This window comes from Juglans regia, chromosome 12 (assembly GCF_001411555.2).
Source record: "Juglans regia cultivar Chandler chromosome 12, Walnut 2.0, whole genome shotgun sequence".
Taxonomy (NCBI): domain Eukaryota; kingdom Viridiplantae; phylum Streptophyta; class Magnoliopsida; order Fagales; family Juglandaceae; genus Juglans; species Juglans regia.
In genome coordinates, this window is record NC_049912.1 from 13,387,735 (window position 1) to 13,404,798 (window position 17,064).

The window sequence follows — 17,064 nt, forward strand, 5'->3', positions numbered from 1 at the left end:
TACCTGCGCAACGAGCATGAATAATATAAGGGATCTATTAAAAAGATAAAACATTTAGTTTTTTGAAATTTGTTTATTTTAATTAAGTCTAATTTTTTTAAAAGATATATAAAATATTTTAGATTCATTTTATACATCTATCACAAAAAAATTCAAAAAAAGAGAACGCAATAAGATTTTGACTCTCTCTCTCCTTCGTCAAGGGGAATGTGTCATTTTTTAGGAGAGTTGCAGAGCATTTGGGAGGGAGATCCTACATTGTTCACATTTTGTGTGTTAAACATGAAATTATCCTTGAGTGGTCAGGTACTTTTTCACCTTCTTGGAAGCAGAAATTGAGCTTTTAATGCACTCTGAAATAAATAAATAAATAAAATACAGAAACAAATAAAAAGGGGAAGAACATCATGGGATGAGTGTAATCAATAATGCAAATAGTATGTAAGTGCTCAGGTTAGTTCTCGACCTGTTAAAATATTTGGAGTCAAAGACCATTTTCGTCAATTTGGCTGTTTCCAAACACGAATGTTTAGCAATTAGGATGAGATACAAAATTCTCATATCATAATATCATTACAATTTTTTCAAATTCTCAAACAAAATATAATAAATAATTAAATTTTTTCAAATCTCAATTCAACTTTTTCGAATCTCAAAACAATAATAATATTTTAAACTTTCATCTAAAATAAAAAATTCTTATCTCGCCATCCAAACCCACCTCCTCAGGAATTGTTTGGAAATAATTTTCGATTTCATCTTATTTACTTCTCAAACATCACTCAAACACAATCACTTTCAAACTAATCATTATAACTTTTCCAAACTAATCATTACAATTTCCCAAACTTTCAAACAAAATATAAAAATAATTTAATTTTTTCAAATCTCGAAACAAAAATAATATTATAATAATATGTTAACTTTATAATATTTTTTTTCCAACTTTTTTTCTTTCCTTTCCCAAAATTCAATAAATACTTAATTCGAACTATGTCACTACTATTCACAAACCATCTTACTATTATTCACAAAATTCACATTCTATCTCATTCTCCAAGCATCCCTCTAGTATTTTGAGCAACAAGCCATCCCACAATATTCAGTCTTCACAGGAGGCGGAAAGGCACGCTCACAGTTCAAAGCTGCTGTTAATCTAGAACAACTCCATGTTTATTTTGCGCCAGAATTGTTCACTGAAACACTCGTGATATTTTATAATTTAACTAACCTAACCCTTGAAATCTTCTTTGTGGAGCATGAATCCAAATATCAACCCAAGGTCACCAATCAGACATTCAATTCAACCATGAAAATTTCCAGAGAACATATATATATATATAGAGAGAGAGAGAGAGAGAGAGAGAAGGGGGAACATTATTGTTTGGTGGTCACTATACCAGAAAAGATAAAGATTTAACAACTATGTCTAACCAAATTACAATACCAAGTATATAACTTCAACTATCAACTCAAAAGGTCATAATCAGGAACTCAAACCCATTTTCAAACCAAAGCTTAACTTTTTGAGTTTCAACAGAAGTGCTTCAAGGATAAAAGTAGCAGAAATTGTCTTACCACACAATTCGGCCGAGTTATTTAACCAGAGAGACGATGGACTATTGATTCATTGACCCATTGTCATATAACCAGATTCATTTTTCATGATTTCATCTTATACATATACATTTCAAGTAGGACTCTGAAAAAATCGAATAAATCCAGACTAAAAAAAAAAATGAAATTAAAGATCCAATTCAAAATAAAGGGAAAAAACAAAAAAATGATTTTTGCTTTTTCACAGTTTGGGGTCTTCTACACATTGATTCTTTTTTCGTGATTTAAATAAATACAGACTAAAAAAATGAAATTAAAAGCAATAGGTGGTTGAACAGAAAATGCTAGGTCTGCCTTCAGGCTTTTTAATCGTAGAAAAAAACACTCAGAAATGCACGTTCATTGTCCTAAACAAATTCACTTTCATTACCAAGAGAAAACAATGGTATGTGGAAGCTATTCAACTAACAAAAGCTACACCGAAAATTAACCATAACATATTCTATTAGTCAGCAACAATGACCAGAAAACTTCCATAACGCAATGAGTAGCACCAACATTCACTGCCACCTAAACGAGTTCAAGAGTTGCACCTGAAAACTTGCATTACCACGAGAAAACAATATATAATTTGATGACCAATGAGCATTATAGCCGTTTCACATGCAATTGTCCAGTTTGGCACATCAAAATCATACAATAACACAACTCCTGAGTCAGCCAAGCCCACATCCATAGACATGGCATCCTGAATAGAAATTACACGAGTTCAACATCTCCAACTGGCAATGCACTCATCTGCAAGGTTCTACCATTACCTGATGCTGGAAACCGCACAGAAGGCAAGTAAGGATCCGTGATAGATTCAATCTCGAAAAAGCTGAAATCATATGCACCAGATCGCTTCAAACTGAACACAAACACAAGCACAATCCATCCCAACATGGTTACCGCCCAGTAATTGTTCATCCCATTAATCAAACCCCATCCAATGGCATACCCAACAATGATTCCTGATAAATGACCAAGAAAACTTGCTTGTGGAACTATAAGTGAAGTAAAAATGAGCGACTCAAATGGAGCGAAACTAATGGGAAGCGAAAGAAATCCAAAAAGATCCAACTTTGAAGAGGGTTGCTTCATAGAAAGAATTGTCATCCACCCAAAAACAACACAAGAATATCCAACAGCTGTCACTCTCCGGAAATGCTCAAGCTTGAATCTATGAATCAACGTATGGTACATCCAAAAAACTAACACACCCGATAAGACGACCAAGACCAACGTGTAATGTAGGTAATAAACCACACCAAGGCCTATATTCCCCAACTGTTCCACTATCCCCAGACTCCAAAGTGCACTCATATTGAAAACAAGATGAAGAACACTTACATGGGAAAAAGTTGAAGTTATTATCCGCCAATGGTGTCCTTCAATGGCGTTTTCATAACTAAAACCCACATGTGAATACCCAATGTTTTTCTTCTGTATGTAAAACCATATTGCACTACATACGCCTATAATACAAGTTGTGGCTGGTTTTTCCAATATCTCATAGAATAAAGGCCTCCCCATGTATAGCAACCACTTCTACTTTATCTGTTCTTTCTCTAGAGTGCTTCGAACAGGATCATATAAAGTCAGTACTACAATTTCTACAAGAATAACTAAGAATTCAGCAATTAAAAGACCCCGATCAAGAAAACTGAAAACCCCCCCTAAAAAGGGGAAAATCTACACAGCCCACAATTCCAATCGACACAGGCACCAATCTGAGAACTTAGTTTCTGGATAGCCAATCCGAATTTTTTCCCAATAAAGGAGTAGTAGAAATGTTCGATGTACAGAAATGCAGAAAAGCCTACATATAAGAATTCAGAAATTTTCTCAGTGGTGAGAGAAGTATAGTAAATGAAGAAGAACGAGGGCATCCAGGATCAGATTTGCAACGAAATAGAGTTTTGGAGATGGAACTGCTAACCTTTTGGCTCCGAATCGATTCAAGCTTTTCGTTGGCACTAGACCTTCTGGGAGTTTCTGCACACAATATAACGATGAATTAAATGTTAAAAGTTTTAAATTACTAAAATGTCCCTATTTTCTCGCATATTTATTAGGGAAAAGCTCTTGGACGGGTAAAAAACCATTTTTAATAAAGACCTATAAAATTATGTCACATAAGACATCCAATAAATTTTTATTCACGCCAGGTTATCTAAAAGCAGATATCCGTTTAATTTGTAAATGACACATATTTAATAAAATTCGGCTCAATTCAACTAAAACTCGTTAATATCCGCTCGTCTTGTTAGTTCGACTCGATTAAAACTCATTCATATATTGATAAATATATATACACTTATGTATATATACATATATATATGTATTATCAAATAATATAAGAATACTACTTTTATAATTAAATATATAATATGTAATATAATTACTTATGTCTATATAGTGAATATACTTCATAAGTATATTTTATAATTTCTATATAATTGATCGATAAAATTTAATCATTTCATATACTAGCATGTGAGAACCATATATGAAATAGATATATAATATCATATTAAGTGTATATATTAATAATATATACACGCATATAATATATTGTTATTTTGGATAAATATCAACTAGTTGATATTAATTATTTATAATTTTTTTTTAAAATTTTATAATTCAATAGATGTTCTACTTGTTAGTTTAAATTTAATATTAGATTTATTTTATTTTATTTTATTTTATTTATTAATTATTAAATCTTATTCAAAAAATAAAAAAATAAACAATTCGAACTCGGCTCGACTCGAACTCGTTTGTGGGACGAGCTCGAGTTAAAAGTTAAGCTTATTGATTCAAGCTCGAGCACAGAAAAAAAAAAATGATCAAATCATCATTATCATTATCAGTATTAGAAACTTTTATTGTCTACTTTTGCAACTCTATAAGATATTATTAGTTGTTATATTTATGGTGTAGTATGAAACAATTTGTATACTTTTTAATTTTATGAAATTACTATTTCTGATCATAACTTTCGCACGTAAAGAACAAACGTTCAAACATTGATTTACGTTCGAACAAAATGCCAGCGAATTTGAACAAAATGTTCGAATGTAAGACACCACGTTTGCACGTTTTAACACACAAACAATCTAAAGGTTCGAATGATGAGAATTGATACGTTCGAACGACAAACTAACACCCGAACGTTAAAAATTATATGTTCGAACTCTTCTCCTTTAACATCCGAATGTTACATTCAAACGCTATCGAGTTAATATTCGAACGTAAATATCATTCGTGCAAAGCAAAGACAACGAACGTCAATTTTTTTACGTGCGAACGTTAATTAGTTGGGTTAACGTTCCAATGTCGGTTTATATGTGAGAACGTTACTTTCTGTGACAATTTTTAAATTTCATAAAAAATCATCACATTCGAACATTACATCTCACGGAAAACTTCCAAAAAAAAAAAAACTTTTTGTGACAGTTGAACAGTAAATCATCACAAAAAATATTCTGTGACGCCTTTTAGGTGATGGTCGTGGTGACGGTCTCAAATCGTCATAAAAAATTCTTTATGACAGTTTGTTTATTTTTTGTGATGGTTTCATCTGTCACAAATACCAAAATTTGTTGTAGTGTGTGCACCAATGCCATGCGACCAACCCCACAAGTTGCTGTCTTCATGTGCCACCGACATCACTATATAAGTCCCTGACCCGCCGTGCGCACACACACACACATGCACTTACTCTGCCCCTTCGCCTATCACCTCACATGTTGCACCTTTCCCTCATGATTTATACCCATGCCACAGCCACCAAGGACCCCTTGGAACCACCTAGCACCATCAGTGAGCTGCCGCACCTTAAGTTGCATCGTTACCAGTTGTAGAGAGAAGACCCTTTTGCTTACCTCTCTCAATCTCATGGTTGCAGAAAGAAGACCCTTTCATTTTGCTTTGTTTTGATTACCAAGGTTCATCCATGCCCCCTTGTTCGACAAGGTAGTTTCGGCAAGGTAGTTCTCGAGCTTGAGGAGATAAACCATTTCTTTGTGCTGAAGAAGTACTTGCCTAAGTGTTAATTGAGCATTTCCCAAGGAGCGGAGTACCTAATAATCGTAAAGCCGAACAGGTGTCCTGGAAAAGGCCTCTTTGATATGGGCACATTCCGCTTTGGCCTCCATCCATCCATACATACGTACTCAATCAATGCTCTTGCATATATCAAACTTGAATAACCAAGTAATCATCTCCCTTGCTTTATATAATATATATATATAAATATATATATATATATTCAAAAATAACAAAAGGGCTTCATTTATGCCTCAACATTTTTGCCCATACAAGCAATACATTAGTAATTAAGCTTCAAGGAACATAAATTCTAGGGGCAAATGTCTTGAGAGATGCAAGTTTTTAAAATAAAGAGCCCAGTCGAGAAATTTTAGCTTTTAGCTTATATAATCCTAGAAGAAGCTTGGTAGATTTTAAAAACTTTTAATAGAATTATTGAACCCAAAATGTACCCGAAGAAATGAGGGCCTAGTTAGGGCCATTGGACTAGGCCATCATGGTGAACCCAATATAAAGGGCCCACCATTCAGCAAAGAGACGAGGCCATGGGGGTTAATCTGAAGTCAACAGCGTAGGAAAGCCTCCTGGTTAACCCGAAGGTCAGACCTACCCTTCAATGATGCCCCCAAGTCACCGCTTGGGATGGACCAAAGACTTGGAATGTTAGAACATACAACACAGTGTTACATACTCCCGCATCCTAGTATGCAACTAGTAGTATGCAATAATCGCAGAGAAAATAAGGGTGATAAAAGTAATTGATGCTAGAATGAACAAAATATCCAAATGATTTATAAACCATAAATAGGTACTTCCTTACTTAAGAGGTCCACTTGAGTTCAATATAACGTGGGAAATAGAATCTACATAATCAGACTAACTCTCGCATCCGCTCTATAATATATAGAGCCATTGCCACGAAAGTTAAAATCAAGTCCAGCCTCCTTTCCAGCCTCCTCAACCATCTAAAGCCAATGGTTCATCTTGTTCGTCAAATGCTGGTCCTAACACAATTTCTACCATTCTGAGGGGAATAGTAGTGGGTCCACAATGGTGAAATTTACTTGAGATTTCAATAAGTTAAACAACCAACTTGCATAGAAATAATATATGCATGATTAATGATAAACATGAGATGCATACTATGTAGAAAAATTCATATTTGTCTCCCATCTAGATTCCTCAACATTTCTCAGAAAAAATTTAATGTACATTTTCTTTCAGAGAACATTTTTGACTTTCTCATTTAAAAAACATGACATTTAAAAGAGAACATTTCATACTTCATTGCTTTAAAAAGCATAACATTTCATCGTTATTAAAGCCATCATTAACATAACATAACGTATGGTATTGTCACAGCTCCCCTATATGCACTGTGAGTACCTGCCGGTGATCGTAGTACAACTCATATTGAAATTATGTATTTCTCTACAGATATCGTAACTCAATGCATTGGTATCATAACATTTTATCATAACGTATGCACACACCAGCATTATGTGCCAAAAATGACTTCGCTCTGGCATTCTTTAACAAGAATCCATTTGAAACTCGCTGACGGTTTTTTATCAACTCAGAGGTTACCACTCTATTCTTACTTATTGTAACACACCGCTTAATTAACTATTGGATCAATCCTTAGCATTCTAGATTAGGCTTTTAATTTTGGGTTATTACTTACATTATGGTTGATAGTGAGGTTAGCCTTAATCTTAGCACTTTAGTACCTTTAAGCTAAGGATTAGAGAAGCAAGCCCATTAGTGAATTTAGTGAGGCCTTTAGGACCTTAGAGCATTCATGGGCATAGCCCAAGAGCCCTTAAGCCATGAACCCACACACTTGACCCTTTTAAGTCCACAAGGCCCAAAGCTATGTTTGGGTTTATTTCACTATTCAACTTGAAAGCCTAATACTCCATACCATTAGTTTTCTTAAGCCCAAATTATACTCTAAGTACCCAAATTAAGTTTTGAAAGTTGGCTAAGACCATTAACCATCATATTTGAGGATAGTGAACATTAAGCCATGCTCTGAGGCTTAATTTCGTCTTAATCTTTTATTAACCTTTTAATCCTAAATTTTCTTTATTTATTATTCCATTTCATCATAATCAGACCTTACTAATACCCTAGATAAACCTCTCCACATGTCATTAAGGAAAATAACATATCAAATCCCAAACTTGCATCAATCGGCTCATGTGTATCCCATTTGAGTGCATGTACTGTTTTGCCCTTAGGCCCAATAATTTTGTGTCATTTCCTCAAGGGTAATATGTTCATTAGACACCTCATGAGACCCCTTCAAACCCAGACTAAGCTTTGGATGAAATTGGTTTCACAAACCAAATTGATTGCACCTTAGTCTAGTTTGAGTGGGAACTGGTTGGGTTGAGATTTAACCAACCATCTGCCTTGGTTGAGCCACCACCCCATACCACCTCTTTCACCACCTAATCCCCAAGGGACCCCATGACCATCATGATAAATTTGACTCAGATTTTCCCACCCAAAACCATCCAAAAATCGAAGCTCAAATGTGCCAAGTAGAAACCACTTGAACCCACCGGTTAGCATAGGTGGTTTGCTTGACTTTTTATCAACTAAACCTTACCCCATGACCTGGCCACCACTGTAGGTCCATTGTAGCCACAGTAAGGAAGAAATCATGATGGTTTCAGGCCACTATTCCCCCTGTACAAGAGGACACAAACTGATGAAGGCAATCTAAAATTTTAGCAACCACCCTCCATTGCATCATCTTTTTTCGAACTGTACCTCCATGATCACTTGGTAGCCAACCCTCCACCTTTTACCGCCATAAAAGGTCTTCAAGAAGTGACCTTGCACTTGCACAAATTAGCCATGATGATGAGTCAAATGGATGAGTCAAGACAATGAGCAAAACTGCCCAAAGAAAATCACTTTGAACCCATCAACCCCATGGTTGGTATGTTGGCTTTCCTTATATTTCTTTTGCACCAAGACTTGACCAACCCCCATAGGAGTAATGTAGTAACTATAGAAGTGAAATCATGGTGGTTTAGGGCACTGTTTTGGTCTGCACAAGATGACACAAGTGATGGAGTGCAAATCTGGAAATTTCAGCTTCTTACACCACCTTCCACAAATCACCTTAGACCAAGGCCAACGTCCCCTCCCTTTGGCAGCCTATAAAAGGCCCCTTCATCCCCTCATTTCCTCCACACCTAAGCTCTAAGCTTTCTCTTGAGTCTTGAGAGCACTTCTCCTCCCCTTAGAGAGCAATAAAGTGAAACTGAGTAGGTTTTTGGTGAGTTCTTGAGTGTTCTTGAGCAAGGTGGCCTTGAGTGCTTGAAAGGCCATGAAATTTGTAAGTTTTCTTACTCTTGATCTTAGTTAGCATATCAACCTTTTTCCAAGTGTTGGTACGAAATTTAGTTAAGTTTTGAGAAAGTTATCAAGCTTAGTTCAAAATTGGGTCATTAAAGGGTGGTTTGAATGATTAAATGATTTTAAGTGGACATTTAACTATGGGTCATTAAAGCATGTCTTAAACATTATTTGATATGATTTATTATTGTCTTAAGATGATTATGGAAGGTTTGATTTGTGATTAAAAGTATGTCATGATATGTTTTAAATCTATCTTGTTTTGATCAACAAGTATGAATCAGTTGAATAAACTAAAGATTTAGGATATCTTAGCCATGATTTAGTGTTAAGATGAACCTGAGTACCCAAAAATTTTGCCTTAATTATGTCATCAAAGATGTCAGTGATCATTTTTAATTAAAGAAAATCTCATATGCATGCCACTGTTTGGGACTGTTTTGGCAAGTTTCACTTTGATTTTTAAAAATCCAAGGGTATAGATGGTTTTAGAATGCCAAAAATATGAAGTCTATGAATTTTGATTAAATTTGGAGTTCGTTTGCAATTACTGGAAATTTAGGGCCTTAATGACAATTTTTGAGTTTAGGGGTATTTTTGTAAATACTCATTTTTGAAACCTTTGATTTTGAATCTCAACCATAGAAGTATTAATCATATCTTAGTATGCACTTGATTTCAGCTGCTATGACATTTTTTTCGAGTACTCAGGAAGTTTGTAAGCTGGCCACTAACTTACACTTTGGTAGATTATTTATGATTTATTGATAAATGTCTCATTCATGTTTCAATTATCACATTGAGTATAAAATATCATGCTATATGATATATGGAGTGTATATTTACATGACAGTGATGTTTCTACAATTTTACCGTATTGCATCTATAAATGTCATTTCACATAAAAAGCTTGCTATATATATATGCACATGTCATAGAACACATTTTTTAACTTAGCATGAAAATAACTTTTATCACGACCTCAAAGGCTAGGATGGGGAATTATCATAGTGAAACTCATTTGTCCACTCTGGAGTATTTAAAAATGGAGTGGTAACCCCTGAGTTGACAAATAACAGTCAACGGGCTTCGAATGAGTTCTTTTTAACGAACGTCAGAACGAAATCCATACGTTATGACACTTAATGTTGGTGGGTGTACATGTTATGATGTTATGTTATATTACCAATGCATTGAGAACGAGTTTGTAGAAAACGTAGTTTCAACATAAGTTATACTACGGTCACTAGCAGATACTTACAGTGCACATGAAGAACTGTGACGATACCACACGTTATGATTAATTTATGAATTGCTAAAAATGATGAAATGTTATGATGAAAATATTATCTTTTGGAAATTAAAGTAAAAATGTTTTCTAAATGAAAATATGTGTCACTATTTTTCTGAAAATGTTGAGGAATCTGGATGGGAGACACGCACATTTTTCTGCATTTCATATTTATCATTCTTCATGCATAATTTATCTTTATGCAAGTTGGTTGTTAACTTACTAAGATTTTATGTAAATCTTACCCCTTGTGGATTCCCTATTATTCCACTTGGAATGATAGAAGTTGTCTCAGAATACGAGGAGGATGAATTAGATGGAGCACTGGATTCGACTGATTAAGGAGGAGCCTGACCTTGATAGGAGACTAGATTTGATCATCATGTTATAGCTCTAGTCCTTCATGCTTTAGAACGCATGAAACGATTAATTTAACTTTAAAAACTTTAATATTTAGTTGTATTAAGTTATGCTACGATTTGACTTTGAACTTATAATGATCAGTAATGCACCGAGATGTTTTAGTTTTCTGGCATAAGTTCTGTTTTCACCCTTCTATCCACTAGGGTTATTGCATACTACTAGTTACATACTAGGATACATTGCATATTAACTATCACGAACGGAGGTATGTAACCTTGTGTTACATTTCCTGATGCTCTAAGTCTTCGTTCTATCCCAAGCGGAGGTTAGGGGCGTCACACTCACTCCAGAGTGGATAATAGAGTTTCACTAGGATAGTTTTCCATTCTAGCCTTTAGGGTCGTGACAAAATTTATTTTCATACATTGCTTTAAAAATGTGTTTCATGACATGTGCATATATAGCAAGTTTCATGTGAAAATAATATTTATATGCAATATGCTAAAAATGGTGAAAATTTCACATGTCATGTAAGCAAGTAATCAAATACTCAATGTATCATATAACATTTCATACTAAAATGGCATTTATAATATGAATGTGACGTTTATACATAAATCATAAATAAATTATCTAAGAGTAAGTTAGAAGCTAACTTACAAACTTTTCGGGTACTTAGAAAATTGGTGCGGATGTAATAAGAGTTATTCTAGGTTAAAAATTGCATAACTAGGAAGATGTTCATAATCAAAAGGGCACATACAATATTTATGAAACTGCCCCTACAATTACCCAAAATTGCCACTGAGGCCCTAAACTTTAACTATTTGCAATTCTGACCCTAAATTTCACCGAATTTCACAAACCTCATATTTTCTAACTTCTAAATCCATATATAACCTTAGAATTTCAAAAACCAAACAACTACTATGTCCAAATCATCCAACCCGTAGCATGCAATTTGGTGACCATTTTTGTAATTTCAAACCCATAGCTTCTTTGCTTGCATTTGTGATCAAATTCCATCAAATATAAATCCATAAAACTGATCTTGGAACATGTTTACAACTTGGAATAACGCCACACGAGTTCATCCCAACACTTAGGCATTGAATAACACCAAATCATCCCAAAACCTTCAAACCGTGTATGCATGATGTTTCTAGCTTCTTTTTGTCAATGCAAGTTCTAAAGCCTAAAGAAATCATGCATTTCAATGCCTAATATTATGATAATTGGTTCCTAAAGGTTCATAAGGCCATCCTTGAGGAAATAGAAGATGATATCCCAAGATCATTATCATACAAATGCAAACCAAATACTTAGATGATCAACACAAGTTATGGATTTATAAACCTATCATGACATGCTATTTTTCTCAAATTTAAACCTTCAATAAAATTCTCAAGACATTAGTAAAACATATAAAATCATATCAAGATATGTCATGGCTAAAATCTCATCCTAAAATAATTTATTCAATCAAAACTCAAAATCTGAACCAAAATGCATCTCTTCAAGGTTTTTTTTTTTTATTTTAATTTTTTTATTATTATTATTATTATTATTTTATAACGACGGATCTCATTCCATTTATTAAAGGAGGACATACAAAGTTGACTTAAAAAACAAGCCAATTACAAACGTTAGTAGTTTCCCAGTACACTTTCGTGACTGACATGGTCTAGTCCAGACGGTAAATCTCTAAAGACTGAAGTCTAAGAGATAGCACAACTCTGTCCATGACAGAGCTTGCAGTAACCAAGTTACAAAACTCCATACCCGACTAATCGGAGTATGGAGAAACCAACCCCATCATCACCGCCTAAGTAGAGGGGGGATGACACCCTTCGGACCTAAGTCCGAACGCACAACGTTTTTGAGTTTTTTGTTTTCTTGAAAATAAAGACAGGGCATAAAATAAACTACATTGTGAAAATACTGTAAAAAGGAAAAAATAGTGTACAAAAAGGCTGCATGAGGGAAAACCGACAGTCAATCTTGTGAGATCCAGAGCCACCCGTACGGGAGCAGCCACGTGTTGCAAAGGCAGAGAGCTCCTTGGTGGCGCGTGAGGGCCACATGCCGACGAGCTCTGAATTTTTCGTCCTGCGCATGTGGGCTATGCTCCACTCCAGTTGGGGCCGCAATTGGTGGTTGTGTAGATCAGCGGCTGGACAACCTCCTGGTGGGGCGCGTGTTGGCTATTGGGTGCCGAAAAGTCACGATCGGCAATTGTCCCTTTATTTGGATTGAAAAAAAATAAAAAAACACAATCTAACATTACACAAGAAGAAAACTGAGAGGGGGAGGGAAGGAGTGAGGGGGGAAGGAGCCTAAGCTCCCACCCCTCGAGCCGATTCTGAAGTTTGGGGGAGTTTAGAGAGAAGGGAGAGGGTTTGGAGAGAGAAGCTATTATTTTCCTCCGCATCTCTTCAAGTTAAACCTTATATAACTCAATCAAAACTTCATTCTCATGTCATAAATTAAAGCCTAACATGTTAATCTAACACCCAAAAAAGTATAGATAAGATTACTCACCAAAACGTGGCTTTGATGCTCCAAAAATCAAATCACTCTCAACCCACTCGGTTTCACACTCCTCTCACACTTCGAGTACTTTGCTCTCAAGAATGCTAAGAGAATTTTAATACCCGAGTCCTACTACGTAGGTCTTTACGTCATTTATTAATTCTTTAAGTTAAATATTTTGAGATAAAGTATTTTTTTTAATTATTTTATTTTAAGATGAGTATGTTTTATTTTAAAATATGGTTTTTTTTAAATAAATCAAGGATATTATTTTTAAGACCTTGAAATATTTTCCCTTGAACCGATTAATTTTATTCATTTAGGAAATGACCCAATTATTCTCTACCATTGGATTGGTTGGTGAAAAGTATCATTGAGGTGGATAAATCTCCACCATCCATCTCCCTAGCTTATGGGATAAGCTTTGACTAAAACAAAAAGTTCCTCTCACCCTTTGAACCCGTAGGCTTCCAAGATAAGCAACAAAATTCTTTTTTCTTTCCTTAGACTGGTAAGCTTCCTAAGGAAGCAATTGAATTCATTTTCTTTCCTTGCACCCATCGGTTACGGCAACAAAAGAGAGAAGAAAAAACAAAAACTATCCTAAGGCATATCTACTCCAACCCATCGACCCTCACCCAAGGAAAAGAGAAAACTACATCTTCCTCTCCAAGCAAGCCATAGCCGACCTTCATCTCTTTCCTTCCTCTTCTCTTTCCATCTTCAAGAATGCAAGTTTCCCTCATCTCTTTCAAGCTTTGTGACTCCATAACAAGGGAAGAAAACATCTTCCTCCATCTCCAAGCCTTGTGTACCTCATCTCTACCCATTTTCGATTTTGCCTCAAAGCTTAGAACTAAAGCTTGATTTTATCTTCCAAATGGTGAAATCTTGAAGGTAATAGACTTTTAATTTATTCCCTAGTATGATTTACAGGTGGGTTTCGAATTTCACCATTTTCTTACCCTTAATGTTTCAGTTTTGGGGTTAAAACAGTTATATCATTTTGGCTCTTCATCCACAAGGCTATACCTCTATTTGGTATTCCACTTGTGTTTTGAAAGGGGCTAAGAGTTTAAGGTAAAAATCATAATTTGACTCATTTGATTTTAGTGTGATTTTGGAAGCTCACTAAGTTGTTTTAGCTTGTGTTTTGATGTAGTTAAATTCCTATATTGCAAATAAATATGCATACCCTGTTTTTGGCCAAAATCAAATGGTATTATAGCTGTTTTGCTATGTATTTTCCTATATTTTGAAAATGCTATGTTGTTATTAAACTTGGTTTAATCATAGGTGATGATTATAATGATTTTAAATTATATATATTGGTATCATGTGCCTTGTGTTGAGGTTTGGTTGATAATCTATTTTTAGGATGCTAGAGGTTTGGTTTAGAGGTTTTGCTTGGTTCTATAATTTTATATCTTGCCTTTGAAATGTATTAAGTGAATAAATCATAAGCTTAAGTGTTTAAAGGTTTTAAAGTTTCTTAATGGGAAACTTTGCTATACTTTATGCTACTTTAATTGTAATGGAAGGTTTTATCTAAACTATTTAAATATTGCTTGTGTGATTAGATTATAGCATAGTTGGTTTAGGTATAAGAGATTAATTATGCATGATATATTATGATATGTAAAGCTCTCCAAATATTCCTAAGTCCATGTCATCCCATGTCTTGATGTAAAAATAGCCCGTTTATGTTGTCACTCGTTTCGTTAAATTCTATCTAACCCAAGAGTCCAAAATATTGATAAGCTAACCTTTTTATAATGAGGGACCACAAGTTGATTTAAAGGGCATGTTTCCTAAGCTTGTTTAGCCTACTTGAGATGCCTAAATCTATTTTTAAAGCCCATTGTTGGGAATTTCCAGATTTTATCTCCTAATGTCCACAACTCAAAGTGAGCTTGAACCAAAAAGACCTTGCTTGAAGCCTATGAATTCTTAATTACTTTTCATGTAAACTTTTAAAATAGTCTTTCCATGGACAACTAGCATGTCTTAATATTTAAGTTATTTCTCTTATAAGTTGAGGTGAGAAGTAGTCATTTGGATTAATGCTAATGCATAGAAGGGACGTTAGATTGTAGTATCGTGGCTTTCTCTTTTAAAATGAGGGCTAAAGAATATTGTATAAATATTAACTCGCTTATGCTATTTATTGGAATAGGACCTATATTGATGATGGAAGTATTGAGAATCATAGAGGTAAGTAGTTATGACCATACTCCTTACACCAAGTTCTCTTATGAAATGATGTCTCTCTCTCTCTCTTTTCAAATGTTCTTCTGAAGAAAGAGTAAATGTATATATTATGTACAAGCCCTTTCTTGATAGCCCCTGTTAAGCACCCTATCAATTATAATTGTGTGTATGTGTATAAGGTAATGCATGCATGAAGGTCCTAAATCATTAGATTTTCATACATGCTCTCTCAAGAAACTTATTGGTTGTTCCTATATATTGTATAGCATGAAAATGTATCTTGTTCATAAAAATGCATGTGCATTGGATTAAAAAGGATGATGAAAATGTTTTGATTGCAAAGGAAATGAAAGGAATGTCTCATGCCTTATGCTGTAAGCGATGCTTTAAATGATGCAAAGAAAGTGTTTTAAAATGTCCCTTTGAACTTATGTTTTAAATGTCCCAGAGAACTGACCTTTTAAAATGTCCCTGAGAACTGGCGTTTTAAAATGTCCTTGAGAACTGACGTTTTAAAGGATGCCATGAACTGACGTTTTAAAGGATGCCTTGAAAGATGATGTTTAAGCTCATGCTTTTAAATGACGTTTTTTCATGAATGAACTGTTAAATGAAAAGAACTGAAAGGACTGAAATGAATGAATGAAAGAAAGGAATGAATGAACTAATGTTTTATTGTATGAAACTACGTAATGGCCATATGAATGAAAATGGTACCAAATGAATGGGCAGATTGCAATGTCGGGTAAGTAGTACTGGTAGTGCACCTAGTGCTGCCCCTTAACTGAAAGAGATTCTCAACCTGTGGCCACGGGTGAAATCCAAGTCCAAAAGAAGAACGCTAACCCTAACACACATGACATAATAGTGTGTACCGGCCAAAGAAAGTGAAACATGAAAGTATAGTTATTTCTTAAAATGTTTATACATGAAAGCACTGTTATTTCTTAAAATGTTTATGCATGAAAGTATGGCTTATTCCTTAAACTGTTTATGCATGAAAGCATTGTCACGATTAGAAAATGTTTATGTATGCATGTTTTCAAAAGAAAAGATTATGTGATTAATAAATTAACTGCATGGTATACTGCTTACTGAATATTCGAATCACTTTTGTTTTAAATGTTTTAAATGTCCAGGTAATGACGAAAAGGCTAGGGAGCAAGGCATTACTGCAGAGGGAGAGACAGACGCTTAGGGTCTTCCCTAACTAGAACAATTATGTTTATGGATGGTGGGTTATGTTTCTATATAGATGTTTTATGTTGGGATGGACTCTGAGAGTCTCTTATGGATGAATGTTTGAATATAATGTTTATCAGGTGTTCCCTTTATTAAATTAAAAATTTAGAGTACACGTGTGTCATGTCCATATTGATCGCATATTACTGGAAAAGAAAAAGAAAAAAGAAAATGGAAAGTAAATGACAGGTATGTACGTCGCGATCCCACCCTTCTCGGGGCGGGGTTGTGAAAAGAATGCTTGAGGGAGGTGTGTGAAGAAGTGAGGGGTGAAGGGAGGTATTTATAGGACTCAAATGGAGGGGGTGAGAGGTGAAGGGGTGTTGGTTTGGTTGAAATAAAGTGAGTGTGATTGGTGTGTGTGGGTGGTGGAATGATTGAGTGTATTTTCAATTTTT

The 17,064-nt window shown here is 34.7% G+C and overlaps 1 protein-coding gene and 1 long non-coding RNA gene across 2 annotated transcripts; one reads left to right on the forward strand and one right to left on the reverse strand.

The window, feature by feature from the left end:
• Positions 1–1,959: 1,959 nt before the first annotated feature.
• On the reverse strand, positions 1,960–3,622 carry LOC108992490 (RHOMBOID-like protein 13). Its single transcript, XM_018967082.2, has 2 exons — positions 3,539–3,622; positions 1,960–3,418 (listed from the first exon to the last, which is right to left on the reverse strand). Exon 2 carries the CDS (start codon positions 3,130–3,132, stop codon positions 2,317–2,319), a length of 816 nt encoding a protein of 271 aa, XP_018822627.1. The 5' UTR covers positions 3,133–3,418; positions 3,539–3,622; the 3' UTR covers positions 1,960–2,316.
• A 10,182-nt stretch (positions 3,623–13,804) lies between these two features.
• Positions 13,805–16,779, forward strand: LOC108992446. The gene is made up of 3 exons (XR_001996321.2): positions 13,805–14,110; positions 15,390–15,427; positions 16,564–16,779. It is a non-coding gene; the product is annotated as an uncharacterized LOC108992446 (long non-coding RNA).
• Positions 16,780–17,064: the final 285 nt, after the last annotated feature.

Bases quoted from the DNA above. Each gene is read 5' to 3' on its own strand.
- LOC108992490 (XM_018967082.2), bottom strand. From the start codon at position 3,132: ATGGGGAGGCCTTTATTCTATGAGATATTGGAAAAACCAGCCACAACT.